General features: G+C 37.2%; 1 protein-coding gene and 1 non-coding gene across 2 annotated transcripts; one reads left to right on the plus strand and one right to left on the minus strand.

The window, feature by feature from the left end:
- The first annotated feature begins 8,646 nt into the window (after positions 1-8,646).
- LOC116139815 lies at positions 8,647-8,753 on the plus strand. The gene has a single exon (XR_004129514.1). It is a non-coding gene; the product is annotated as a small nucleolar RNA R71 (small nucleolar RNA).
- A 4,251-nt stretch (positions 8,754-13,004) lies between these two features.
- LOC116139800 (elongator complex protein 6-like) lies at positions 13,005-15,215 on the minus strand. Its single transcript, XM_031425454.1, has 5 exons — positions 14,904-15,215; positions 14,732-14,804; positions 14,305-14,510; positions 14,074-14,220; positions 13,005-13,188 (listed from the first exon to the last, which is right to left on the minus strand). The coding sequence occupies exons 1-5, from the start codon at positions 15,135-15,137 to the stop codon at positions 13,066-13,068; spliced, it is 783 nt and encodes a 260-aa protein (XP_031281314.1). The 5' UTR covers positions 15,138-15,215; the 3' UTR covers positions 13,005-13,065.
- Between the last annotated feature and the right edge of the window lie 502 nt (positions 15,216-15,717).

Below are 15,717 nucleotides of genomic sequence, written 5' to 3' on the forward strand. Positions count from 1 at the left end.
AGGAAATTGGTTTCAGTTGGGCCATGTACCGGCCACGTTTTAATATTGTGTTTAGAATGCAGCTAAGGTTGAATGTTTGAATAACATGCCAAACAATGTCATTCTAACAATATAATAATCTGGTGAGACATAAATAACAAACCCTCATTAAAGTATATTAAGTCACGTAACCTTCCATCACCCATGTTTAATCAACCCACTGTCATCGAAACCTTGTTCGCCAAAGCGAAAGGTACACTTCTACCAGTGGGAGGTTAAAATGCATTGGAGTTTTCCTTAATGGTGATGGGTCGACTTAAAATGATGGTTTTGCTTGTTCGCCAAAGCAAAGGTTGATAAACGCTGATAGGCATAGTAGAACAGTACACATATTGTGTGTACATGGTGACATGGTGTGTCCACTCTCCTATACTGAAATCACACTTGAGGACAATGTTGGAGCCATTGGATTGTGTGTTGTCTGTTGGCTTTTTCCACATTTGAGTTGTAGTATGAGCTATCACTAGTATGGATTAAGTTTGTTTGGCCTACCTAATCAACTCATTTGGCTTGTTCGCCAAAGCGAAGGTTTGAAATGGGCAAGATGGGATCTGGGTCCACAAGGAAAGTCAACGGGCTTGCCCAGTTAATAGTGAAGGATATTGACATGAGTAAAATCGTGGGAGCATCGTTTAATAAAGACCATATTAATATAATTAACTTTATAATGACTTTATTTTCTGCAATTGTAGATCACCAAATGAGCATTAAACCTGCTACCGATAATCGGAACAGAAACAGGTTGGATGATCCATTTCTCTGACTGGTATCATAAACTTTGGATTATACTTAATCAAAAGAAATTGGTAATCTCTTGAAAAGCCATACATTGTTAAGCCTGATCTTGATGTCACTCAGGAAGTAAAGGATACTTATCAAAAGTCATGATGATGCTGATAGCGTTAATGTTTTGATGTTAGCATCATGACACCTATGCTGCAAAAGCAGCATGAGATATGGACCGTTCTTCCATTATTCTACACCTCAAGGAATTTTCGAACAAATCCGACATGAGAGGTAACAAGTCGAAGCACTGTTTGGGAGTTGTCTGACTGAGGGAGCCTAAGGGTCCCATGTGCTCAAGATGATCGAGCACATAGAGAGGCTTGAGACTTTGGGATGTGGCTTGGATGCAAATTACAAATGGATTTATTCTACAATCCTTGCTGACTCTTATGCTCTGTTCATATGAATTTCATATGACACATGGGAAAACCCTGTCAGAACTTTTGAACATGCGAAGGATTGCAGAGCAAGACCTTGAAAAAGTCCAAGCCCTATTTTCTGTTACTGCCATAAGCAGAAGGTAACGGCAAGGGTAGGCCAGGCCACCCAAGCCCAAGCCCAAGCCAAGCCCAAGCCCAGCCCAAGCCCAAAGACAGGTTGCTCTTGGTCCTAGAGTGGGCATAGGGAAGGAAAGGTGTCTGCTTCTTTTGTGGCAAGCCTGCCCCCTGAGAAACACGTAAAGGCTTTCCTCGCAATAGCAAAGAAGTCAGATGCTACGACTTCAAGTATTTTTATGATTGAGATTAATTTCTCTCCCTCAACATCTTGGTCATTGACACGGATGTGGTACTCACATTTGTATGATTTGGCAGGGACTAGGCAATAGTAATGCTCGCCGAGGGAAGGGTGGACCTACAAGTTGGAAATGGAGCACATCTGGCTGTATTGGCTATAAGACTTTACTGTTTATCTTTGCCTCACGGGACTTGTTATTGGAACTACATAATCATTACCTTCTATTCCTAGAAATATATTTCATATCTTCTTTGGATAATATGTGGTATCATTTTGAGATATCTAATGGATTGTTGTCCTTTAGTTTAATGGTATTCTTTTGGAATTGCAAGGTTATATAATGGATAGATGTTCTTGATGTAAACAATAAATATTTTCTCAATATTGAAACCAGAAAGCTAAAACATAGCGATCAAAACCGTACATATCTATGGTACTATAGATTGTTCATGTTAATAAGACCTCATTGCAAACATTCAAAGGATGGAGTTTTTGGACCCTTTTGACTTTCAGTCATTTGAGGTATACCGAGTCATCTCTGTTAGGCAGAGACGCAATTCTCCTTCACAGGACAAGGTGAAAAGGGCTACTAAGTTTGTTAGGCATCATCCATAGTGTATGTTGGGTCCACCTAACAGTTGAGCCAGAGGTGGATATTCATACTTCTCACATTTACTAATGATTTCAGTAGATATGGTTATGTCTACCTTTTGAGACGTAAATCTGAGCCTTTGGTAAATTCAAGGAATTCAGGATGAAGTACAGATATGTTTGGCACAAGTATTAAAGCTTTTCGGTCAGATCGAGGAGGTGAATACCTAAGCTCCGGGTTTTCAGAGTACCGAAAGGAATGTTGGGTAGTAAATCACACAACTCACTCGTTCCTTATACATCCCAACACAATGGAGTGTCTAAAGGAGGAACAGACTTTACTGACATGGTTAGGTCCATGATGAGTTTAGTGATTACCTACATCGTTCTGGGGTTATGCCCGACAGATTGCGACTCACGTTTTGAACCGTGTGCCCTCAAAGTCTATAGATAAGACCCATATGACTATGGAGTGAGCGAAGCCCAACTTGTCTTATCTAAGGATTTGGGGTTACGAAGCTTATGTTAGAAATTGACTTCGACAAGCTGGCCAAAAATCCTATAAAGTATATTACGGGGTATCCAAGGAGACCAAAGATACTATTTCTACCACCTAGAGAGCGCAAAATTTTTGTGCTCTGATCTAGTGCTTCCTAGAAAAGGAATATTTTCTAGAAGTACTATTGGAGAAAAAGTAAACTTGCATGAAGTTCTAGAACCACAAATATACTTGACAAGGACGGGATGATATGCCACAGGATGGTTGAGCATCAAGCGGAGGTTACTCCACAACTTGTGGATCAAGTGAACCACCTCAGTAACACAGGAGCTACGTAGATCAAGGAGAGTACATCATGGGCCCGAGAGATACGTTATCTCGTGACTCACTGGTGACTACTAGTCTACAAGACGATTAACCCAGAACCTACGAAGACGCTATATCGAATCTAGATCCTGTTAATGGCTTGAAGCCATGAAATCTGAGATGGACTTCATGTACCAAACCAAGTGTGGTCTCTAGTGGAACCACTTGTAAGGGGTAAAACCCATAGGTGTAAATGGGTTCTCAAGAAGAAGCTAACATGGATGGCAAGGTGCATACTTATAAGCACGACTGTTTGCCAAAGGTTTCAAACAAATTCATTGGCATTGACCATGGAAACCTTTTCGCCAGTTGCCATGATTAATCCATCCGGATTATACTTGCGATTGTTGCATCATGACTATAGATTTGGCAAATGGATGTCAAAACAGTTTTTCCTAAACGGAAACTTGAGAGGATTGTATATGACACAACCTAATGTTTCATTCTTGATGGGCAAGCTGTATGGATCAAGTTGCAAAGATCCATATATGGACTCAAGCAAAGCTTCAAGGAGCTTGGAACTTTCTTTTGATTGAAGTCGTAAAAGAATTCGGTTCATCAGATGATATGACCCGTGTTTACAAGAAGTGGTGGGAGCGCAGTAGTATTCCTAGGTTGTTGTCGATGACATACTTCTGTCAGGAATGTATACCAAACTTGAGTCGGTAAAAGACTTGGTTATCCAGTGCTTGTCCATGAAGAACTTAGGGGAACAGCCTACATCCTTGGAATAAAGATCTATCGTGATGATCCGTTAGGTTGCTTGGTCTAAGTCAGGGTGCATATATTGACATAGTACTGGAAAGATTCAGTATGGAAGAAACCAAAGGGATTTCTTCCGATGTCACAGGGGTGTTTATCTCCCTAAGGAATTGTGTCCTAGAACACAAGATGAAGAGATAAGATGAAGCGATCCCATATGTCATCAGCAATTAATCCATCATGTATGGCCATGCTATGTACTCGGATTGATGTCTTTGTTACTTTAAGCACTTGTATTAGATATATTAGATCCAGGTAAGAGTCACTGGATGGCTATAAGAATATTCTTAAGTACCTGAAGAGGCTAAGATATGTTCTTGGTTATGGAGGGGAAGATGAGCTCACTGTAAGAGGATACAGTGATGACTAGTTTCCAAACAGAACAAAGATGATTATTGATTGGCAATCAGGTTTGTATTTTGTCTCAATAGTGGTGTATGAGCTGGAAGAGCTCCAAGCAAGCACTGTAGCGGACTCTACATGGAGGCTGAAGTATACCTTGCATTGTCGATAGGCCTAAGAAGGCATTCGGATTAAGCAGTTCATTACTACACTTGGTGTGGTTCCCACGATTGTGTATCCTATAGCCTCTATTGTGACAACATTGGAGCATCACTCAGCCAAGGTGACCACGATCTCATCAAAGTCCAGACCATACGCAACTCAACAATCCACTAATCAGAGAGATAGTTCAGGAACAACGTGAGACGTGAAGTGCATACTGACACAATCTCGTAGATCCACTGACAGCCTCTACCGCAGCATAAGCCTGAAGCGCACTTGAGACATTTTGGTAGTTAATACTGATGATTGGCTATCGTGCAGTGTGAATGTTAGAGTAGATCCCTAGAGCCAATCAATTATTGTAGAATTGACTCTTTGTAATAATCTTCATGTATCAATAACAGGGCATTTATTCTATACGCGTAATCTTATTATTGCAAATATGTATTATATAATGTCCTTATGAATGGTAGAACGGACAGGTTATCAGTATTTGCATCTTGATAGTTGAGAACCCTATGAGCACATATATGTGCCTCTAGAAACGTCTTGAGCCCCAGTATTATTTTGCAGTCAGGGCACAAATAATTGGTAAGGGTTATCATAGTGTTGATGACCTGTCGCAAGACAGCGATTGATCTCACTTGCCAAGGTTTTTTGTTTGTGACAACCTGGTGCAACACATGGTGCTTACTATAGACGAATAACACACACAGCCAGTTCACTCTGGACTGTACCCACCATAGGATCCATCTGGATGGTCCCCGTGTCTAGGAACAATCCTCCCGCCTTGGTGGTGTATGTGATCCTTGACTTGAGATCACCGGGTGCCTTGGTGGTGGCACCGATGGTGCAGTTTTGACACTACCTAACGTAGTTCTATCAGAGTTGTTCACATACGGTGGTCGATTGGTTGCATTAACGGATTGGTATCAAGACTGTGGTAAGACAAGTTATTCATCACCCTCGGTACGGAGAGAAGTTATCGCATGGCGAAATTCAGTATCATGGCAATGTATCCACAAAACAACTGTGGCCACAGTGGGATTGAGTTGTTGCTCGATCCATTATAATACAGTCATTGGTCCAAAACTGATACATATATCGAGAGCACCGAAGGTTTACGCACTATTTCTATGCCTCGTCTTGTCGAATAACATCTATATGATGAGGATCGAATTGTATCAGTAACCGTATCGTTGCCAGTATCTTACTTGCTGAATCAAATCTATCCGGGTGGCCATGATGCCTTGCAGGAGGCAGCTTGGTCTGTGTATTAGTGAGAACGATTAATTGTATTAATCGGCCATACTATACACTCCAGTTAAATGATGAGAGCCTATGGGGCACACACATAGAAGATAATTTTAAGACTCCAGGAAAAAGAAGGGTGTTTTTCTCTTTTTTGGGCAAAAAGGTATTTTGGTATATTTCCAGTGCAATTTAAATTGCTGAGGTCGTAGCCTTTTATTTAATTTGTTAGAAAGAAAATATAAGTGAAATATACTTTAAATAGTGTTTAGCATATATTTAAATAAATTATCATTATTGTTACTGTTAATTATTATTCATAATTAATATATATTATGAAGATTTAATTGAGATAATGAATGATTAAATAAATATCTATATTGGGAGTGTTTGGAAACATGGGGTTTTGGGTTGGGAGCCCAGCCTTCTATAATGGGAATAGGCATTAAAATACACTTATAAAAGAAATGTGTAATTGAAGAAATTGATTATTCATTTCTTCATTCATTGAAGAGGAGAAAAACCACTGCCTTAAACTCTCTTTCCCACGCCAACTTTGTTTTTTGCCTAAAATCATTTGTCTTATTTCTTCTTGATTCTAGGCTAAAGAGGTCTAGCAATCCCTCCTTAGTTCTTTCAATTGTTTCGTGTGACTATGTCGGTTTGACCCTACACTTGGTGAGTAGCAAATACATTCAGAAACAACTTGGAAGAGCCTCAAAACGTGCGTATGGTTTCTTAAACTCTAGATTAATTTTCTGCCGATATTTCTTATTGCGATATAAAACTATAAAGTTACTGACTGGTTCTGTGGAATCGTTCTGTTATTAATGTTTTGTTTTCCCCATCACTCTGCCTCAATGATTGTTTCCTAACAAACCCAAAATACCTATCAGAAATAATAAAACTCATGCCCAACAATTCTCTCTAACATCTAATCATAAAGGGTAAAGGAAGTGTTTCCTAGTGGCATCATTTAATTTTCTATAATCTATGCACACTCTCCAACCTGGTGACTGTCCTGTAGGTATCAATTCATTTATTTTGATTTTACCACAGTCATACCTCCTTTTTTTGGTACTACTTGAATAGGACTCCCCATGAACTATCTGAGATGGATAGATAATACCTGCTCGAGTAGTTTATCACCTCTTTCTTACCACTTCTGCATTCTTGGTTGAGTCTCCTCTGAGGCTGAACTGTCACTTGTAGCTTCTTCCATGAGAATTTTGTGCATGCAAATTGAAGGACTTATTTCCCTTTATGTAGCTATGGTCCAGCCAATGTATCCTTTATGCTCCTTCAACACCCTTAATAATTTCTCTTCATCAAACCTGTCAAAGAAGAGAATAATAACAGGTAAAGAAACCATCAAGAAATACTATTTTAAATGAGTAGTAAGGGTTTCATTCAAGTTTTTGGCTCTTCAGTTGAGGGCTTTGTTTGAGACAATATCTGGCCTTTCCAATGTTTCAAATTTTTTGTCGTATGCCCTTTTATAAGGTGGATTGAAATCTCAATTAAGTGCTTTTATCTCCCCTCCATCTTCTTGAATCAACCAAGCAATTCCAATGGATCTTCCCATACCTGTTATCTTGAAAATACTCATGAACCAAAGGATCAAAAGCATCGATTCTAAAGCACTGTTATCTTCTAAAGGGTGTTTCATAGTTTTAAAAACATCAAATGTTACTTTTTCATCTCTTACCCTAAGAATTAGCTCACCTCTTTGCACATCAATCAATGCCCTACCTGTGGCTAAAAATGGTCATCCAAGAATGAGAGGTATCTCAACATCTTCTTCCATATCCAACACAAGAAAATCTACGGGAAAATAAACTTATCTACCTTGACAAGCACGTCCTCCACAATACCTCTTGGATATTTAATTGATCTGTCAGCCAGTTGTAGAGATACTGTGGTGGCCCTTGGTTTTCCAAGTCCCAGTTTCCTGAAAATAGATAAAGGCATTAGATTAATGCTAGCACCTAAATCACATAAAGCTTTGGAAGATGAAAGTGAACCAATAATGCAAGGTATTGTAAAACTCCTTGGATCTTTTAATTTTGGTGGCAATTTATTTTGCAAAATTGCTGAACATTCTTCAGTGAGTTTTACTGTTTTTTGCTCTTCCAGTTTTCTCTTGTTAGAAAGGATTTCCTTCAAGAACTTTGTATAGCTAGGCATCTGAAGAAGAGCATCTGCAAATGGAATATTAATGTGCAATTTCTTAAAAATATCTAAAAAACTTGCAAATTGCTGATCAACTTTCTGCTTCTTCAATGCAAGAGGGAAATGAGGTTGAATCACTATCTTCTTAGGTTCAAACAACTTTTCAGCAATGTTGTATGGTTGCACTTTCGGTGCTTCCTCTTTTTCTTGCTCTTTATGCCCAATTTCTTTGCCACGCCTTAGTGTAATTGCCTTCACATGCTCCTTTGGATTCTTCTCTACGTCAACGTTCCTTGAGCTCTCCCTGATATTAAATTTTCCAACTACGCCATCTGAGTCTCCAAATTTATGATCGAAGCTTCTTGATTTTGAAATCTTGCTTCAGTGGAGCTTACAAACTTCGTCACTAGTTCCTCCAATGCTTCTTTTCTTGAGGAAAACCCGGAGGTGGTGGTTTCACTGCATTTTGATTGCTCCATGAAAAATTGGGGTGATTCCGCCAACCAAGGTTGTAAGTACTGGAGTAAGGATTATCCTGTTGTTGCCTGTGAAAATTACCAACATAATTAGCACTTTCAGTAGAATTAGCAAAAGGGTTACATACTTGACATTCATTGCTAAGATGGTCTCCTCCACATAGATCATAACTCATGCTCTTCACTTGCATGATTAGGGCACTCATATTATCAATCTTTTTGTTCAATGCTTCCAATTGAGCAGAAATTGTTGTGATTGCATCCACTCCATATAATCCTTCTACCTTCCTTTGTGGCACTTTATCATACTGCCATTGGTAGCTGTTTGAAGCCATCTCACCTAATAATTCATACGCTGCTTCTGGTGCCTTCTTCATTATAGTGCCTCCTGAAGCTGCATCAATCACAGAACGATTAGCAGGAATTAAACCATTATAAAAAATTTGTACTTGTAACCAAATTGGTAATCCATGATGCGGGCATTTCCTCAACAACTCTCTGTAAAGCTCCCATACTTCATATAACGACTCGCCAGCGACCTGCATAAAATTAGTGATATCATTACGCATCCTTGCAGTTTTAGAGGGAGGAAAATATTTAGCTAGAAAGTGTTGGGCCAATGCATCCCAAGTTGTAATAGATTCTGCAGGCAAAGAATTTAACCAATTCTTGGCTTTATCTCTTAATGAAAAAGGGAACAATCTCAATCTAATTGCATCGTCTGTGACACCATTCTGCTTGAATGTATCACATATCTCCAAGAAATTTCCAATGTGAGCATTTGGATCCTCGTGGGCTAAACCATTGATACAATATATTAGATTGCACGAGACGTACCTCTCCCCCGAGGGTTACCTTTCCCTTCTGCTTCACCACCCCAAGGTGTATGGAGCTTTTTCGTAAATTTTTTGTATAAAAGTTAGACTTTTGCCCTTAATTGGAAGCCTAGCTGAGCAAACACTGAATTGGCAGGCTGACTGAATCATCTTAATAATCGTAGATTTAATTTCAAAGTTATTTGTTGCAATGGCTGGCCTCCTAATGCTAGAAGCAGTGCCACTCAATGACGGCATTCCATAATCCATTAAAGAATGTGGGGCTGCATCTTCTTCGAGATTCTCCAAAAGTAGAGGATCCACTTGATTATTATTATTGTTATCTGTCATATTCCTTGCTTGCCTTCTTCTCAATGCTCGTATTGTTCTCTCAATTTCTGGATCAAAAGGTTCAAGAATCTCTAATCTTCATCTAGTGTGTGTGTCATACACTGGAAAATCTGAAAACAAGAGAACTTGAAAAAAAAAAAAAATTATATATATATATAAAAAAAAAATGGAACAAGATCTAAAGTAAAGCTAAACTAATGATTTCAATACTGCCTAACTGCAATCCCCGGCAACGGCGCCAAAAACTTGTTGTGTCATTTTGCAACAACTACTAGCAAGTGCACTAGTCTCAAGTAATATAGTGTAACAAAATACAGGTTATCATACCCAAGGGATTGCGTAAACAAGTACTGACATATTAATTAGTCTTAACTTTATCTAGATAATCAAAACTTAGAATGGTGATCTTTAAAACTGAAAATATTAAAATCTGAAATATTATAAACGAATTGCAGTGAAACTAAAATCAAGAATTCAATGAGAGAAAACGGCTAAGACTTCAGGCTCATCTATAACTTCTCTGCACCCCTCAATTTACTATGGTCAATGAATTTATTTAATTAATGTGACAACGAGATTTCCTAGGTTAATCGATATTCTTTCTCAAGCAATATTAATTCTACTTCTATCTCACAACCTAGATATTTCTATATAGATTTAATGAAATAGACGAGCATTAAGCTTTATGAAATCCTCTAGCTTTCAGCACAAGTTAATCCTGCCTATGACTATTGCATGTATCAATTCATATATCTCTATATCCAATTAATCCATGGCCTATATTACTAGAGCACTCATGTGATATCTCCTCTCGATCTCAATCACACAAAACAATTCTATTAGAAATTGATCAAGTTCCTAATAGCATTAAGCACATAATATAAACTCATCATTAGAAAAATAATTCACTAACCAAAGAGTAAAAGATTGATCACATATCCATAGATAGACTAACCCTAGTCTTAGCTTGAGAAAATTATTTTATAATAAAAGAAGTAAGAGTAGAATCCAAGAAATAAATCATATTGAAAAAGTAAAAACAAACTTTGTGATGAATTTTGTTCTTGATTCTCCTTTCTCTTTTGTTACCCAATAATCTCTCTCCAAGAATGGTTAAAATTCGGCCCCCTTAAGGAGTAATCTTAATCACCCTTAAATACCCAAAAGAGTCCTAAGTGAAAAAGGAAAGAAAAACTAAAAAAACCCTAAAAGTGTTCGACATGGCCCTGGCCGTGTCCGAATGTACGTCACCACAACCTAGGCCATGGTGTTTCCTATCCTCGTTATTTTATCTTCATTCAACCACCACGGCCGTGGTGAACCACCAAGGCAAGGCCATGGCCTTCAAACTTGTCAGCTAATCTCAATTTCTTCAAGCTTTGAATTCCAATTTCATTCCAATGCTCCAGTCTACTCAATTAACGCCTAAAAATTATAAAAATTCTCCAAATCAGTAGCTAACCATTCATATTTCAAACTTAACAACAAATAACATCAAAACATAGAAAACAAATGAGAAATTAACTAGAAGGCTATAAAAACAAACCTAAAAATACTAAATTTATGCAACTTATGATTTATCAAGTATTGTCTCGGTTAGATCTTCATCATCAAGTGGTGCTACAAGGATTATGAGTTCATCAACTCAAGTTTTAACTATTTGTAGAAATCCGGTAATAGTTTGTGAGCCCTTTGTGAGATGTTTGAGTTGACTTTTTACTTGCTTGATTCGTCCACGAGAAGGTTTGGCATAAGTATTGGCTAATGTAGTCCAGGCTTGCCTTGAAGTTATGGCTCGAGCAATGAAGGGAATAAGGGTAGGAGAAAGGGAACCAACTATTGCATTAAGTATGAGTTGATCCTGCTGAATCCATATTATGTGGGCTGGATTTTGTATGACAGCTTCATTCTGAGTGATAGTTGTAGTTGGGCATGCTTTTGATCCGTCAACATACCCAAGGAGGTCATATTTGATGAAGAGCGTCTGAAATTGTTGTTTCTAGGAGATATAGTTCTTAGTGGTGAGTTTGAGAAGGGCTTGAGCTGCAATGTTAATGTTGATCAGAGTATTGCGTGGATCATTGGTATTGGAAATTGTTGTAATAGAGGAGTTGTTGGTAGTCTCGGTTGCCATAGTGACAGGTTAAAAGAGAAGAGAAAAAAAAAAAATCTTAAAGCTTTGATACCATAGCAGGAGAAGCAGATTGGGAGAAACAATTATATATTTGTTCTATTGATATAATTGAGTATTTGTAGAATACAAAGGTGTTTAAACGTGTAAACTAAATAACCGAAACTAACTCCTAAATTGTAGGTAATAATAGAAACAACTTATACAAAGTCAGATAAAGAAATATTCAAAACCCAGTTACAACTAAATTAGCAAATAAGTGATTTGCTTTGTTACTTTTTTTTTTTTACTAGGAGTGTCCGAACCAACTCAACTAATCTCCTGGAACCCTGGAATTACCGACCGAATAAAAGTTTTAGTGATCATCCCTATTAGCAGTTGTGGAGACTTGAACTCAGGAGACCATTTAAACTTAAATCCTCTTTTGCTCTTTTAGCATCAAACCACCCAATGGTGGTTCTATCTAGCATCATTAAAGAATGATGTCTTTTGAGCTTTTCTGGCCTTTATGAAGAGAAAATCGTGTAAACTTTTATCGATCCTCTATAGTGTAGGATAACCCAGTTGGATGATAAACACATTGTTTGGTACGGAGATTGAATCACAAGCAACTTTGAGGATCAACACCCACAATCCCTAAATATTATATTAAATCAATAAATCTAATAAACCTTGAAGGAGACAATAAAATAATTAAAGATCGTATGATTAAACCACAAAATTTACAAGGATAATCCCACATTTCATATTATGGGTGGAAAAAAAAAATCAAAAACCGTGCCGAATCGAAAAACCAGATCGAAACCGGTCCAAAAATTCGATTTTTTTCTGGTTTCGGTTCGGTTTGCCATATTTTGTAAATCGAATATTCGGTTCGTTTCGGTTTTTTGAAATAACAAAAATGGTTAACCGAACCAGAATTTTAAACCGGTTTAATGAATAAAAAAATAATTTTATATTTTTCAATTTTTAAAAAATTTACCCCTAGGTCTTCACTAATGCGCATTTTCGGTTTTTTAAAAAAATTTGTCAGGCTATCTTTGATTTGTAATTTTAAATTATTAATACTTGATGTACATTAAAATTATATGAATTCAAATTATTCAATTACAATAAATATAACTTTAATTCAAGTTAAAAAAAACCTAGGAAAAAAAATGGGTCAAAGCGGAGGGTTTGACCGAATTGGGCAGAACAAATGCAGCCATCATAATTAATCAGTTTAAAACCGGTCAAATTCGAATTTTCGGTTCAATTATAAACCGGTTTATAACCAAACCGGTTTCGGTTCAATTTTTTTTAAACCGGTTCGGTTCAAGATACCGGTTAACCAGTTTTTTCCACCCCTATTTCATATTGTCTCAAAATCCTTTGATCTAAAAATAAGCTGAACAAACAATCCATTGAGGAGCCATAAAGATGGTTTTTTTCTGAAGGAATTTTTTTTTTCTTCCATGATCATCAATATAAGATACAAGCTTTTCCACATAAAATAACATAAAGCCTTCTTCTGGCAAACCGTAAAACTACATCCAAGTATGTCAGGGTAGCAATTCAATTTTCGATAAAAATAAAGTTGCAGGTTTCTCAAGCCCGGCTCCCAGGATAGAAATAGTCAACACCATTTTCCTTGACCTTGAAGTGGAAATTGTGTATCTTGTTCCTTGAGCTCTCCAGGGAATCGGAAATTCCCTTGTTCAAGATCGTCAACTGCAACAGAGAATTATTGTGAGAAAATATGGGCAAGAAAAAAAAATGCGGATGAAGACGAAATATTTTTTGAGAAATCACTAGCCTCGTCAAACTCAATAACAGCATGTATTCTTTCATTAAGTTTTAATTTATCCAAGTATCTAACAGAAGCTCTACTGTATAATGTTCAATAGATGGCAAAATTCAGTCTAACAGATTTAAAACTCGAAAATGTGACAATTCCAGCGGCTAAAAATCATTTTGGCTTGTTGATATTCCAATGATTTAATTGAACAGGTAAAAAAGCACATGCTCATTGTAACCTTTAGCTGTAGAACAATAGGTTCCAGTTTTCCAGAACTAAAGTTCTAGTATTCTAATCAGTGCGAAGATTGGATTTTAGATGAATTTTGCATAACACCACAACTAAAAGAAGGGTAGCATATTTATGTTAGCCTTCATGGAAACGACATGTAAACCAATGCCCATTAACATATTAGAGACATATAAACTAGTATATTGAAGTTTGCTGGGGTAGCATCTGTTCAGGCCTTGAGACATGGACAGTAAACAACCATAACAATTACATTACAACCAACAAGTACCAGATATAATTAACATTCAGACCAATTCTGACTTCAGTTTGTACAATATGCATGCCATAGTGAGTTGACATTAAAGATCAAATTATTGCTGATTTTAAAATATTAGCTTTCTCACTTAATTGGCAATCACAGAACCAGAGAACTAAGAAAACAAAAACTCCAGTAAAAGTTAGAATTCACATGATACATAATGAAATTTGTTGAGTCAACCGTTTCACAGACTTTATTAAGCAGTGAACTCAAATTAATGACAGAATAAGCCCATTGATAATAAACTCATACACACATACAACCATACCTGCCCATGCACATCAGCTGCCAAGCCAGTAGCCAAAGGCTCTGTTTTTATCAGGATGTCTGCAAGGTACTCCATTTGTAATATAAACATAGGCCTCTCGATGCTTGAATATATATCCTCATGATTAAGTGCAACTAATGAACAATCCTGTGATGTAAGTAAGCAGCAAGAAGTAAGCATTGCTTGATAGAAAGTGTAGACACAAAGTAAGAGGTTGAAGCTTTCTCTTACAAATTCTGATGTTAAAGTGTGGCAGTAATGCAAGAAATCTAAGACGTAATCTGAAGCACCATTAGCAGCCACCTCCATGAGAGACATATCATCTATCATGACTGTAACGTAATTCTTCTTGTCTTTCGGTAAGGCACAAATAGTTTTTCGTATTTTCTCATACAATAATATCAGTCCACCTTTACCAGATTTCGCTTCATCTCCATCTACTCAAGTCAAACAAGTGTTCTTGTAAATTAAATCATTTCAAGAATACCTAACAGTCCTCTAAGTTCTATCATAGACCTGAAAAAAAAAAAGGAAATTCCCACCACGAGAACAACATTCTAAAATAACTTAGCAGATTTAGATGTCTGAAATCCCAAACAATTTGTCAATCCATTTAAAATAATTTCAGGAGAAACAAATTTTACCTGAATTTTCTCACCTGTACACTGAAGCATAAGCATATCAAAGAAAAAGAAGCGCTTATTATCCCTCTGTGTGACTAAATTGCACCCCTAATACAACAACATAACAAAACATTAATAACATTAAAACGCATTTTTTTATCCAATTAAAACTCAAACACACAGAGCCAAGCACGCCCCAATACTTACGAGTTTACGGAGAATGCGATCGTAATGAGAGAAGGAATTGGAGAAGGCGACGAAGATGATAACATTCGATGAATTTGAAGAGAGAGCGCGTTTCATGAGTTGGTGAAGCACGAACGAGCCGCTTGTCTCGACGCAGTCCTGGATCACCAAGACTCGCCGACTCAGTGGCCATGCTTCACTCTGTTGCTCTAAACCTAAAGCTTTGTCCAGCAGATTCAACGCTGGATTGTTCATTTTAGACAAAATTTGAATTTTAATGGCACTGGTGTGGGTTTAGGGTTTGGGTTTTGAATTGGGGTTTCGCACTATTAGTTGATATAATAAGGGGATATATTATAAGTAGTCATTTTGAAGGGGCTTTTTAAAAAATAACACGTTAGAAAACTTTAACGAACCCAACCATAGGTATATTGGAATATAATGACGAAAATGCCCTTTATATTAAACATTCATCACTCTTATTATATAATGTTCCAATATATAATAGAGTTAATTTCTCATTATTAACTACCTTTGAGTGACCAAGCGATTTGATAGAAACTCTGAATGTATTACTCAAGAGGTCCTAAATTCAAGTTATTCCTTAGATGTTAATAGAGATAGCCACCAGAGTCATTATCTAATCGATAATTTTAGAGTCTTGGAGATTAGTTGAGGTGTGCATAAGTTTGTCCGGACATCCCTGGTCATCAAAATTACAAAGAGTAGTGGTAAAGAATTAGAGTCTATTAACTACCATACGGGTAGCTGAGTGATCAACTAAGACTTTTGGATATATTACTTAAGAGGTTTTGAGTTCGATTCATCTCGACCC

The sequence above is a fragment of the Pistacia vera genome, unplaced genomic scaffold, assembly GCF_008641045.1.
Source record: "Pistacia vera cultivar Batoury unplaced genomic scaffold, PisVer_v2 Contig359, whole genome shotgun sequence".
Classification (NCBI taxonomy): Eukaryota; Viridiplantae; Streptophyta; class Magnoliopsida; order Sapindales; family Anacardiaceae; genus Pistacia; species Pistacia vera.

Bases quoted from the DNA above. Each gene is read 5' to 3' on its own strand.
- LOC116139800 (XM_031425454.1), bottom strand. From the start codon at position 15,137: ATGAACAATCCAGCGTTGAATCTGCTGGACAAAGCTTTAGGTTTAGAG. The intron at 14,221-14,304 runs GTAAGAGAAAGC...CTTACATCACAG, and splicing joins ACACTTTAACATCAGAATTT to GATTGTTCATTAGTTGCACT. The intron at 13,189-14,073 runs GTATGGTTGTAT...TCTCTGTTGCAG, and splicing joins CAGCTGATGTGCATGGGCAG to TTGACGATCTTGAACAAGGG.